The sequence below is a fragment of the Polyergus mexicanus genome, unplaced genomic scaffold (assembly GCF_030449975.1).
Source record: "Polyergus mexicanus isolate NDT 795.1 unplaced genomic scaffold, iyPolMexi1.0 SCAF_24, whole genome shotgun sequence".
Lineage (NCBI taxonomy): Eukaryota > Metazoa > Arthropoda > Insecta > Hymenoptera > Formicidae > Polyergus > Polyergus mexicanus.
Genome location: NW_027223344.1, coordinates 344535 through 357816, shown reverse-complemented (window position 1 = coordinate 357816; position 13282 = coordinate 344535). Strand labels below are relative to the sequence as shown.

The window sequence follows — 13282 nt, the reverse complement described above, 5'->3', positions numbered from 1 at the left end:
AGAATTTTCAAGAAACTTAAGGGATATTTTATTATATTTACGGTATATACATCTTGTTAATATTCCTCTTTTTAATCTAGTTATAGATTTGAATTTGATCGAATTATCTGGCAGTTACATATATTCTCAACAATCATAAAACATGAGAGTAATGTTAGTTTTACCTTTATTGTCATATCGTGTATAGTAGAAATTAATGGTGAAAAGAGGAAAAACACAGTACATTGTTTCTGTTAAAATAAACATTGTTGAAAAATAGCACATGTGTATTACATTTTTTTATTTTTTACTAATCATATTTTATATTTTTATGAATATTATTTATAGGAAATATGAATATTATATGCAATTTTAGCTGGCACGACGACGCGCATATAGATATATTATTGGATTTGATAAAACGGTAAGCGGAAAATAACAATAACGATGTATTCTCCAGAATCAGGCGATATATAAAATAGCTAGAATAAAAATTAAACTAATTAAAAGATTAGTCACGACGCATTCCATTGATATGTTACATTATACAATATTTTACTCATATTTTACTCATTTACAAATTTACAATCTTTTAATTCTCATATAGTTGCCATGATTAATCGAAGATAATTATTTTTTTTTAATTTATTGCAATATTTTACATAATATTTTACATAATATTTTTTATATTTATATATGTTATATATATATAAATTATATACTGTACCACATATACACATATACATAATAAGAAGTTATAATATCAAAATATTTTTATATTTTTTTATTTTTATCTTGCTCGTACAATCAGATCTTCATCATGGTACTCTGGACTGCAAAGAGAAATCGATTATTAAAAGATACGTTATATAATAAGCAATTAAGATGTATGATTAAATTCTATTTCCTGTACACGTGATAATAACTGTCATTGTGCAAGAAGTCTTATTGCAGATAATACTAGTATCGAGAATTATATTATTTAAAACAAATTCTAAAATTATATTAGTGCGATAAGATAGATACAAGAGTAATATTGCGATAAAAGTGCTTATTTTAAATATGAGATTATATCAAGTTATCGAGTATTATAATTAAACATATAAGTACTCGCAAATGCAGTAAAATATCACGTTTGACAGAATTAAACGTCGCACAAAAGGTATATTTACCCCTTTATGAATAGCGAGTACACCGTCTTCCTCCCATGTCAAAATTTGTATGTAAGCTTTGCTATCTTCATCCACTGTCACGACTTTACCGGTACACTTGTTGTTTACCAAGTTTCCAGAAATGACGTCGCAGTAAGTACCAGGTTGCAGGCAGGTAAAGAGAGTCTGCTTGAAGTCAAAGTGATCACTATTGATCGCGATAAATCCGGCATTTCCGCGACAGAAGGCGATTTGGTTCTGGCCATTGTCCCACCAATTATTGATACTGGTTTTATTGACGGCATTTCGAAAGCGCACCATATTGTAAATCTGACGCCACCGATGCTCGCAGATCCAGCCGTTGTCACAGGTATTATCAGAATTGATAATGGGAGACAGAGTGTTTCCGGCGGAGTCGTAAGGTGGGCCTTCGTTGAAATCGTTGAAGTCAAAGGAGCTCATAATACGCGGGATTCCATAAGGATGCGCCAGCATGAAGGCAACGGCCATCTGCAATGCACGATCGCTTGCTATTGTATCCGCATAAGAATATAGCTGAGCTTCTTTATTTTGATTTAATTTCTTTGATTTTTAATTTCTCTGAAAATTACTTACCTTGTACAATCTCGATGATTTGTAGGTGAGTATGTTGGAGTTGCTCCGTTGAGTATCATGATTGTCAATAAATATCAGGGCATCCTGCGATGGTAACAGCCCCCAAGCTTCTCCCCAGTTGACGAACCATTTCAATTGATTGTGTCCTGTCAAGGCGTTGCTGATTTCCATGCCATTCCGGAATTCCGTCACCCCGCCAAAACTGTTGTATTCATATTTGCTGATTGCTTCACCGCCATAATCAATCACCTCTTGAAATATATAAGGTCGTGCGTCTACGTCAAAATAATGCTCGGAATTAAGATTCTTCAGCCGAGAGTAAATCACTTTAAGATCGTTCGGCCACATATGTTTAGCTGCGTCTACTCTGAAATCCAAAAATTAATGGGACTCTTTTATATTTGACAGATTCGTACACATATCTCGTTTTGCTAATATTTTTTTTAACTTAAAAATATTATTAGTATATTTTTGTTGTTGCTTTAAAATAATAGTAAAATTATTTTTTTTTAATTTATTTTTTGATGAAAATTTCATAGAATATCGTGAAGAATATTTGAAAAATATTGTAATAAAATCACATAAATTCCCCAAAAATTCTGCATACCGAAAACCGGCGACTCCAGCTTCGATTGCGTCGTTCATAAAAGCGACGATCTTCTCCCTGACAAATTCTTTCGATTGATCAAGATCGTGCAGACCGACCAATTGGCAATCCCGCACGTTCGTTGCATTCTGGTAATTGTTAATTTCGCATGGTGTGTGAAAATCAACTATTGTGTACGGTACTGCCTGATAACTGAAGTTGAATGTATTCGCCGTCGAACCGCCGGTACCCATTGTTACTTTGTGATCACCGGTCATGTGATTGAATACTACGTCGACGTAAATTCTCACACCAGCGTTGTTACATCTACGAACCATATCTTTGAATTGCTCCGATGTACCCGATCTCGTACGCCAGATGTAAGATATAGGCTGATAGCGCTCCCACCATGGTCTGTTGTCTACAATTACGTTTTCTTGTAGCGGAGAGACCTATATCAATTTATAGGGATATTATTCATTCGATTGTACAATATATTGCGAGGGTTGACGTATTTGCTCTCTTCTTTTTTCTCTGCTTATGCAAAAAAATTTATTTCTTCGATAATACATATTATCGATATTCAATAATACATTTTAAAAAATAAATCTATAAAAATAATTAATAAATTTAACATCTTTTTGTATATTTAATACAATATTATTTTTTTAATTCCCAGATTTAAAAAAAGCAGAAAATATTAATTATAAAACCTTTTGTGGAAAATCTCTCTGAAATTTTCCTGTCACTATCTACTTCTAATATAATTCTTCTCTCTTTAATATCGCTCACCTGCACACCACCGAACCCTAAAGGACCCAGAAAATTTTCGCACTCTGCCGCAATGTCTGGCCATTTCCATTCGAAAAGATGCACCATTCCATCGTGGCCGTTCACATAATGCGGTTCTTTCTGAGCAATCACCGCCGATAGTATTGTTAACGCGCACATTAGCACATACATTATGCACAATAATGCCGCGAACTATCAGTCACCGAGATTTTATAACCGTGCCGATCAGTTTGTCCGAAGGTCAATATTGCCTTGCTATGCGACCGCACGTGATGTTTTTACCGGCAACTCCTGCGGCTTACATTGTATTGCGCCATTGGTCGTGCTGATAAAACATGTTTATCGCACGAATCGATAAATGTCGCAAGCTGTCTAATTAATTAAAATGGTTTACTTATGTAAGCTGTCTAATTAATTACAATGATCTAATCAATCGATAAAGTGTCAACAGTCAAGGTTGCAGTTGTAATAATATGTACGTAAACGTGCGTGATCTGACCGTTGTTATCTCGGGACAATACGGCAGGAAAGTACGAACTTAACTTGAGGAATTTTATCGGAAACTTTAAGAGAGATCGGTATTTTCTGAATAAATATACTATTAAAATTATATAAAACTCGATTTTTTATTATGCGAATTAATAAATATCTTGATGTTTATATTTATTTTTCTCTCTCTCGATTTTTCTTTATTTTAAACTTGCAGCGCAATATAGTTTATTACTCTTTCTCAACAAACAATAATGTTTTTTATGTGTTAGCGAATTTTTGGCGTGACAAGATATCTGTTAAGATTTCATGCATGTTTATGCATACATTTACTTTTTTATTATAATATCTATTAAAGACGAATACTGAGATGTGCTCTCATGCGATTGTTCTTTTTCAAAAGGATCGGTTGTATTTCGCTGTAACAATTTTAATGCTTTTTCTTAAATACATTAAACTGACGTTGAAAACAGTAAAGTTTACGGCGTCCATAAATTATGTTGTCAAACTTCGTTATATCTTCTAAACCAATACCTCCACTTGATTTTTGCGGGAAATTAATCAAGACAACCTTCCCTACAACATACCTAACTGACGATAAAATCGATAAAGTGTGATCTTTTATGCATTTTTTCTTTCTTATTAAATTAATATAATAATAATTAAAATATAATTATAAAACTTTATTATTTGTTGAGAAAAAGTAATAAATCGTGCGCTGCAACTTTAAAGGAAAGAGAGATTAGAAGAAAAAGAAATGAATGCAAACATCATATACAATAGTATTATCTAGTACAATAACAGTAAGAAAATATTAATTGCAGTTTTACATTATATATTGCAAAATGCACTATTTATTTCTTGGGATTCACATATCGCTTTAATTGGTATAATATGTTTTGAATAATGAAATTGCCATCATAAATTTCTCTTGCTTCTGATAAATACATATTTGCACTCTATTTTTTATGTATAATTATAATATTGTGTGATTGGGAAACATTGTGAAAATGGCTGCACAATCATTCGTGGCAATTTTATCTTTACAAGGTATGTTTATTACGCATTTTTTGTCTTAAGACTACATTCTGTGCACATTTCTCTGTGCAGATGCAAAAATTGTGCTTAGTTGTACATTTTTTCTTGACAAAACAAATTAATTACGTACTAAATTAGAAAGTTATCATATTACATCCGATTGCAGTAGGTATTGAGACAAATACGGAAGAGTGTGTAACACTTAAAGTAAGATTACATCAAGTAACCATTGAAATATATATCGGGCAATACTGTGCCAAAAGTTTCAGGCGTGACAAAACCATCTTAATCTGCAGAATAATAAGTTTTAATTTAATTAACTTGAGATTTTTTGCTGTACTAAAAACACTGTAAAAACAGAGAACATGTTCCTCAAAAAAGCTATCTATAAGGAAGCTGTCGCATATCAAGCTATTCAAAATAATAAAATAAAAGTCCGCCTAAAATCTTAATTTGTCCAGACTTTGAAAAATTCCAACAAACCATCTCTGGATATTTTTCTGACTATCCAAACCTATAATCTCAGTTGTGATGTGTATAGTATTATTTGATATTTCGCGCGATATTTGCACAAGCATATATTTTGATTTAGATAAAGTCAATAATATTGAAAAATGAGCTCAGTTTATCTCTAAAGTGATGTTTATCTTAAATAGTTTTTTTTTTTTTTTTTGCAAATGATACGTATCTGTACTAAACTTGAAACTTATAACAGGAATTTTAATATATTTGTGTCCTCAATGTGATATTTATCTCTATAAAGAAAGCAATATATTTGCATATATTTTTATTCGATAACACATTTATATTTGTGCAGTCTACATGCAGATTTTATGCTAGTTACGTGCGAAATTATAAAATGTTGTTTTCCCAAGTTTATTGACCGCGACGAGCCTCACAGTTTCGCCTGTAATCGTACAAAACTTTAGATAACGCACAATCGTGTGTTTGAAATATTTCGGCTTATCACTTCTTATCGTACTGACCTGTATATGAAGAGCGAGCACGCCTTCCGACTGATTTGATAAAATTTCAATATTAGCGCGACCATCGTCTTCAACCACCACTGACTTTCCTGTGCATTGGCCGTCGACGACGTCTCCCGTTATGACATCGCAATAAGTACCGGCGGGCAATCCAGTTTGCAACTGTTCGCGGAGATCGTCCTTGGCGTTAAGAGCGATGAAACCTTTAGAGCCACGGGAGAAGGCGATCTGATTGTTTCCATTGCTCCACCAGTTCTCCACTGGCTCATCGTTGACTAGATTGCGGAATTGGACCATGTGGTAAATCTGCGGCCATCTATGTTCGCAGACCCAACCGTTGATGCATTGATCATTGGAAATTTCAGGCGAAATGATGCTGCCATCCGAATTTGCCGGTGGTCCTTGACTGGGATCGTTAAAGGCGAAGGAACTCATGACTCGAGGATGACCATAAGGATAGGCAAGCATAAAGGCTATCGCCATCTGCGATTAATATTAAAGAATTTGTATTATTATATTAAAATATCTCGTTCGTACTTATAAATATCGTTATCTCGAAGCATCGAATTCTACCTTGTATGGTTTTGGGTCTTTATACGTTAGAATAGTGGAACCACCGGCACCGTGGCCTCTCTGATTATCATGATTATCAACCATGACTAACGCGTCATCGGAAGATAACATTCTCCAAGCTTTCGGATCATTGAACGTTTCCAGTCTCGATAATTTGTCCTGACCACGGAACATACTACCCAAAATTATTCCGTATTGAAACTCAATGACATTTGCAAATTCGTTATACTCGAATTTGCTAACGGCCTCGCCACCGAGATCGATGACTTCTTGATAGATATAAGGTCGCGCAAACGGTAAAAATTCACTTTCGGTGGACAGACCTTTAATCCTGTTGTAGATAATCTCTAGATCTCGTGGCCACATGTGTTTAGCTGCGTCAATGCTATAAAAATATTAAAATAGGAAAAAATTCAACATATTTTTTTAGCATGTATTAATAATAATTATAAACCATTATGCTAGTGAAATGTGTCTATCAATAAAAATCGCAGAAAAGCGCGCGTAAAAATCTATTTATGATGGTGAGAAATATTTAAATTTAATAATATAAAAAGAAAAGTAAGGCGATATTATTTTACAAATAAAAATTGCAACATTGCTTCTTGTAAATCATTATTATTATCCAAGAAGTGTGTGTAAAAGGTAATTAATTCGCGAATTTTCTCAACAGGATCGTGCATAGGATCATGCAAAGTTGCATCGAGAAATGCAAGATTCTCTGATGCTTTTTACTGTTCTTATTGCAGATGTCTTATTACAGAGGCCGCTAATTTTCGAATACTTTTTATTTCGCAAGCAGGGTCGGGAGCTAACACGGCTTTGGTCAGAGGTTCAGCATCCCAGACAGTTATTTCCATGCCAAATTATGAGGAATCAACTCGTTAAATTCATTAACGCTATTCAATTAAAATTTTTATTATTCGCTCCTGGGTATCGCGAACTTCGTTGAATTTAATCGCATTCGCGATCATCTCTGTATTTGCCAAAGGCGTTCTTCTTGCTGCCGTGTTAATGCAACATGGTAGCTAACGCACCGAAGGTCAAAGTTCATTGCAACCCGTGGAAAATGATGCGACGAAGTAACGTTATTTATATGCGTTGTAATTTACCTGCGGATAACACGCGATAGTTAGAGTAGAGAGAGTTAATTTATTTACGAGCTGCCGCGACTACGTATTAATTGGCCGAATTATTTAAAACGCCCGAATCATTGCTGCATATTTATATTTTCTGGAAAGTATTTATCGCAATAGAATTTATATCACAATATCGTATACGCGTATTATAAAAGAAATAAAATTATTGCTGCGATTTTAAACCGGGCATACGTAATTTGATTCAAGCAAGAAGATGTAGACGTAAGAAAGATAAAATTGATATTACAATTCTTATTATTTAATGAGATTATCACTACCTCGCTTTCTTTATAGTATACTGTTTCAAATAATATTACATTGCAAATTAAAGATATGATATTAAATCGTAATAATTTCATCGCATTACGTCCGACACATTCATAATTTCGCGCAAACGAAATATGAAAAGAAAGAATTTTGTTATCGCTGCAAAACGATATATTTTATTTTAAGGCTAATATTTTTATCAATATTTTTCTATTTTATTAATAAATAAATAATAGGAGAATCTTGTTGAGTAAATTTATATTTGTAACAATGCAGATTGAAATAACATAGTTTATCTCATTTATATTGAAATTATCACTGTTTTGCTGATAATAAGAATCAATCTATATTATTAGGAATAATATGGATATTATGGATAACGTGCACATTTTTAGAAAAACTATTTTTGAAATATCATAAACAGTTTTTGCTATTTATATTAATAATTAATGAATAATTTGCTACGAGAAAATAAAATATGTGCCAGGACAAATTTGTTTCTTCTGTACGCGCATCGTGACTTTAACGCACTTTTGTATCCGTCAAGATTTCTTAATACGCACGATCAACGTCACATTCCTTTTCGTGATATGTGCAAGACATTCGCAATCCGCGGATGCGAGATGCGTAGCCGCAATCCCCGTAAAGACGCTATCGCGCTCCGTTATCATTCCCGACGCGTATATCGCTCTTCCGGTCGTAAAGCCACCGGTTCGATACGAGAGATGGTACGATTTCGCTGCAGGTTACAATTACGAGGGAGATGCGTAATTAAAAGCTGATGTCTCTCATTTATTAATGCTACCAGACGAGTCGGGCCACTGCAGCGCGGCACCGCTCTCGTCCAGTTTAATATTAAATATCATCAGTCTTCGGCGCAAAAAGAAGAGAAAGAAAAAAAGAGAGAAACAGGGATGGTGCTGCAGAGTGTATCTCGTGAGTTTACTTTTCATGCATGGGGGGTGAGAGAGATGGAAGATTTTACGTCTCATCGCACATATATATGTATATATATTTTTTGCCGCAAAGAAATGTGCATCCGTCGTACGTTGATATTGCGCGCAGATAAAGATTTTGCATAAGCGCGATCGTTATTGAAAATGGCTTAATCAATATTATGTCTTTTCTGCTTAATTTAACTTGGACAGATTGTAAAAAGAATATAAATAGTACGCCATAGGATTTGTTATCATTAAAAAGCACACCATTTAAAAGCAGTCGATAAAAAAAAGTCTTTTAATATTTTTCATGAATCAAATAACTTTTATATCAAAGATATCAATCTTTCCGTCAATGATTCTTGATAAAAAAAGGAAAATTATATTGTAAATGTATAGAATTAAATATATGTATAGTTACCGCAAGCCAGTGGCACCAAGATCGATGACCCTATTGAAAAATTCAATTATTTTACTTCGAACATGATCCTTGCTCTGATCGAGATCGTGAAGGCCGGACAGTTCACAGTCTCGAACCTCGGTTGCATTGTTATAATTCTGGATTTGGCATGGAGGTGTATGGAAGTCCTGTGAACTATACGGGACTCCCGGATAATTGAAGTTTTTCGGATCTACTAATGTGCCATCGGTGCCGTACGCGGGTTGTGCATTCGCTGTCATGTGATTAACGATCGCATCGACGTATATCTGTACACCGGCTTTTTTACATCTGTCTATCATGTTTTTAAATTCGAATTCGTTTCCGGATCGACTAATAATCTTATAGGAGATTGGCTGATATCTCTCGAACCAGGGTCTGTCCTTTATTACGAGATTCTCGTTTATGGGAGAAACCTATATTTATAGGAGAAATCTCGTTTTATAAGAGAAAAACGATACAAATTTATCTTCTATCATATTTTTTAAAATACACACATACGTAATTTTTAGCGCTAAAAACAGCACTGATTCTATTTTTTATATCCACCTCTCAAAAATACATGTATTATTTTATGTTAATGTGTGAGAAAGAGTGAGAACGATCTTAACAAAAATAATTTTAATTTACAGGGTAAATTAGATAATTTTTATTGTTCTTTCTTTTTTTTATTTATAATATATATATATATATATATATCATTGGCTTTCAAATTATTTCAAACAAAATACACTCGCGTCTGTTAATAATACGTAGATGATTTAAAGAAATAGATTAAGAAAAATGTAAACACACAGAGATATTTAAAGACACTTTGATACTGTTATAAAAAGATTATATGAAAAAAAGTTTATTATTTTTATGTGAAGAATACTCGTGTCTTTTTAAATGAAAGGGATATAATAATGTTGAAATATCTTATCTTATCTACTATATCTTACTATACCTCTTAAGTGTTTTTCTCGAACACTTTATCTGAATACTTTCATACATAGAAAAATCTTTCGATTTGTGTGAAATTAGTTAATAATATTATTAATATCTAAAATTTTATGCACAATAAAAATAATTCATACTACATAATTCATTATACATACTTGTACACCACCGTAGCCCTTTGGACCAAGGAAATCCTCGCATTCTTTGGCAATGTCGTTGAATTTCCATTCGAACAAATGAACCATAGTTGTTCTGCCATCCACGTAATGCGGATCCTTCTGGGCGAATGCGATCGCCAGGAAAGATGTAAAAATTAGAACGAAGAATGACATCGCGATGCTAAACTTGAGAATTAACTGTAATGCTCTGAGTTTCCACGCTCTGACTCTAATGGTTTGATAGTTTCCACGCTCTGACTGACAATTTATAGAAAGCTACGTTACTGATAAAACTTTTCCGCTCGCACGATTATTAATCATGATAGATGGAAGTGATGCGATAATATAATGTATGTTATTAGTTAATGTTAATAGAGCAAATTAATAATCGTCATCGTATATGTCATTTTTTTAAGGAAACAACATTAATTAGTGATGGTCAAGATGATATTATGGCAGGTAACAATTGGTTGTTATGGTTTAATATTGAAAAATTAACGATACCGTATCGTGCAAACTGTTTGGAAAATAGCTAAAAAAAAAACATACTTGACGTACGTTACGTACGATTTTTTTCATAAATATTAGTTAAATTTAAGTAGAATTCATCCGACATATATTATTTGCGTCTCTTTAAATCTTGCTCGTATAATATCGTAGTGAAAATCGTTAATCCAATTATATATTTTTCTTTTGATAGCGTCTGATTGGAATTATCAGCCTTTTTAAAAGGCCATTGACACTGACGCGACAGCTTCAATAGCAGATGGCAGGATTGATAAATCGGGACAGACTAAATCTCGCGATATTTCATATCATAAGCATAATCGGGATGCTGGAAAGATAATTATTTGCGATGCGCTTACCATCTGACGCTCTTAACGAGTCGAGTCGATCAGGAAACAATAAGGTCGGCAAAGGCACGGGTGCAAAATGTCACAATAATATTCATCGATTTTTTTGACGCAACGCCTTTTGCTTTTTATTTCGAATTATTTGTCTGCGATTTATCATCTCGTTGACTGCTCAGCATTTGCCACGCGAGCCGCGCGAAGAAATACGATGGAGCAAATAACAATATCGTAATCTATGTGTAGAGCGAATTACGCGATGCGTGCGAGAGATTTATAAAAAAAAAAATATATATACATATATATATATATATATATATATAACATGAATACCATTGTAATCGAGACAACAAGCGAGTTTTTTGTAACTATGACAATTTTATTATCTTTTTCTATCATATAGATATTTAATTACGAACATTTACAGACGCTTAAAAATCATGAGGTAAAATAAAGGACCTTTCTGACATCACGTCTTTTTTTATTTATACTTGGACTAATTTGGCTACGGTATATCACAGTAGTAGATAGATCGAACTTTAGATAGAATTATATCGACCGCCAACGAGAACTTTATACAATTCCATAAAACTCTGTTTCATTTTTTTAAGACAAAAAAATATTTGTATGGTATATCTTTTATATAGGATATCTCTCTCTCTCTCTCTCTCTCTCTCTCTCTCTCTTTCTTTCTCTTGCTAAAAAAGGGAAAGGTACACATGTACAAAAGACTAAATATGTATTTCTTAATTAATATATAGAATTTAAACTAAAATTACACAACACGCATACAATATATTACCTGTTATCAAATCTGTATTCAACGAAGGAACATTCTTTCATGTGTGCGTTATTATTATAAAATAAAGATAGATATGGAAGACCAACGATAATAATATTAAATTTTGTAAACACGAGAGATAATGAAATATAAACTAATATAATCGTCGAAATGGCAAATTAAATAAAGAAATCATTGAATTAACACGTTTACTATCACTAATTGTTTATTACTAATTTATTTCTGCCAGAAACATTTTATTTTAGTTTTCTTAAAAATTGATTTTAGCGAGATAAGATCATCGAGAGACAGGATGTATAAAATTTTGGGCGTTTAGAAGTGTCGGTAGTGACAAGCGCAAAATATTTAGACGCGTCTGCGCGTCGATGACAGTGAACATGTTAATTAGCTTTGATCAAAGTCATCTTAAACGAGCAAAAATAATGTTTGCATAATACTTCGCGTTACATTTAGCTCAATTGCAATATCGATTAAAATTATAACGCGGAGCTCGCGCGCTATTAGGTCAACGATATTATATATATATATATTTTTTTTTTTTAGATATATGTCTTACGTATAAAACAATAGAAATATCGCTGCGCACAAACAGACAATGATACATAGACAGATAAATGTGTCCACACTCATAAACATGTCATTAACATCTACGCAATCAAGCTACGAATAACAACAATAATAAAACATTACGTATGGTGACAAACACAGCTGCCTTTAATGTTTTACACTTAACTGTTGTTGACGTCTTGTATTTTGATCTATGCTCTTATTAAATTTCGCTCAAAAATTAAAGTGATAATTTTTTTACCGGACTGATTTTTAAACGTCGTTATCAAGAACACGCGTGTAATTTTTAATATGTCTTGTTTATTTACAACGGACTGAAATATAACTTATCGTATATATTCGCATGCAATTACATCTAGTTAAATACTACGGCAATAGCATTCGTTTCAGCGAAATTTATCTGGCAAGTATTCAGACTTCTATTGTTTATCCGAACCATAGCTTTGCTACGATCTCTGGTTTCTGATTATTGATGGTGCAATTGAAAAAGTGAATTTTTTTTTAGTACTAATGTCTAGAAAAGCGCCTACGGCAACATCGAGCTCTCTCCAATCATTCATTATACTATCAGATCACCGTCCACGTTGTCCAGAAATGATACGGAATTTATTCCGTATCTTGGTTATATAGTATCAGATCTATTTTTAACAAGCGTATATAGTATTTCTCTGAGATCGTTATTGTAGCCACATTGGATATGTCATAGTGAAAAGTTTAATAATAATGTGGTTTCGTTGATTAATAATAAAAATGTGATAAGAATTCAGTAAGAATAATAATAAAAAGTATAAAGTCTGAGAATGTGATGACAGTTTATATAGTTTATAATAAATTAGAGACAAAAAATAATAATGGGATGAGATGAATTGTATGCAAATGGATATAAAAATATAATATATAAATAATAAATTATAATATATATAACAAAAATACATCTCTAGACGCACATATATCTCATTCGATTATTTATTTG

General features: G+C 32.8%; 3 protein-coding genes across 3 annotated transcripts in view; all 3 read right to left on the bottom strand.

Annotated features, from left to right (window-relative positions):
* Positions 1-594: 594 nt before the first annotated feature.
* Positions 595-3333, bottom strand: LOC138942894 (alpha-amylase 2-like). Its single transcript, XM_070313364.1, has 5 exons — positions 3124-3333; positions 2353-2783; positions 1746-2112; positions 1152-1640; positions 595-812 (listed from the first exon to the last, which is right to left on the bottom strand). Exons 1-5 carry the CDS (start codon positions 3292-3294, stop codon positions 798-800), a joined length of 1473 nt encoding a protein of 490 aa, XP_070169465.1. The 5' UTR covers positions 3295-3333; the 3' UTR covers positions 595-797.
* Positions 3334-4523: 1190 nt separating this feature from the next.
* LOC138942903 (alpha-amylase 1-like) lies at positions 4524-10313 on the bottom strand. Its single transcript, XM_070313376.1, has 5 exons — positions 10090-10313; positions 8975-9408; positions 6210-6594; positions 5637-6119; positions 4524-5557 (listed from the first exon to the last, which is right to left on the bottom strand). The coding sequence occupies exons 1-5, from the start codon at positions 10261-10263 to the stop codon at positions 5546-5548; spliced, it is 1488 nt and encodes a 495-aa protein (XP_070169477.1). The 5' UTR covers positions 10264-10313; the 3' UTR covers positions 4524-5545.
* A 1032-nt stretch (positions 10314-11345) lies between these two features.
* The window catches only part of LOC138942908 (serine-enriched protein), a 9275-nt gene continuing 7338 nt past the window's right edge, over positions 11346-13282 (bottom strand). Inside the window, exon 10 of the mRNA XM_070313381.1 lies at positions 11346-13282. This exon is cut by the window's right edge and continues 1718 nt beyond it. The gene's annotated coding sequence lies outside the window, so the exon portion shown is untranslated.

Bases quoted from the DNA above. Each gene is read 5' to 3' on its own strand.
- LOC138942894 (XM_070313364.1), bottom strand. From the start codon at position 3,294: ATGTATGTGCTAATGTGCGCGTTAACAATACTATCGGCGGTGATTGCT. The intron at 2,784-3,123 runs GTGAGCGATATT...AAATTGATATAG, and splicing joins TAGGGTTCGGTGGTGTGCAG to GTCTCTCCGCTACAAGAAAA. The intron at 1,641-1,745 runs GTAAGTAATTTT...CGTGCATTGCAG, and splicing joins AATCATCGAGATTGTACAAG to ATGGCCGTTGCCTTCATGCT.
- LOC138942903 (XM_070313376.1), bottom strand. From the start codon at position 10,263: ATGTCATTCTTCGTTCTAATTTTTACATCTTTCCTGGCGATCGCATTC. The intron at 9,409-10,089 runs GTATGTATAATG...CTATAAATATAG, and splicing joins AGGGCTACGGTGGTGTACAA to GTTTCTCCCATAAACGAGAA. The intron at 6,595-8,974 runs GTAACTATACAT...ATATTTTTATAG, and splicing joins CTTGGTGCCACTGGCTTGCG to CATTGACGCAGCTAAACACA.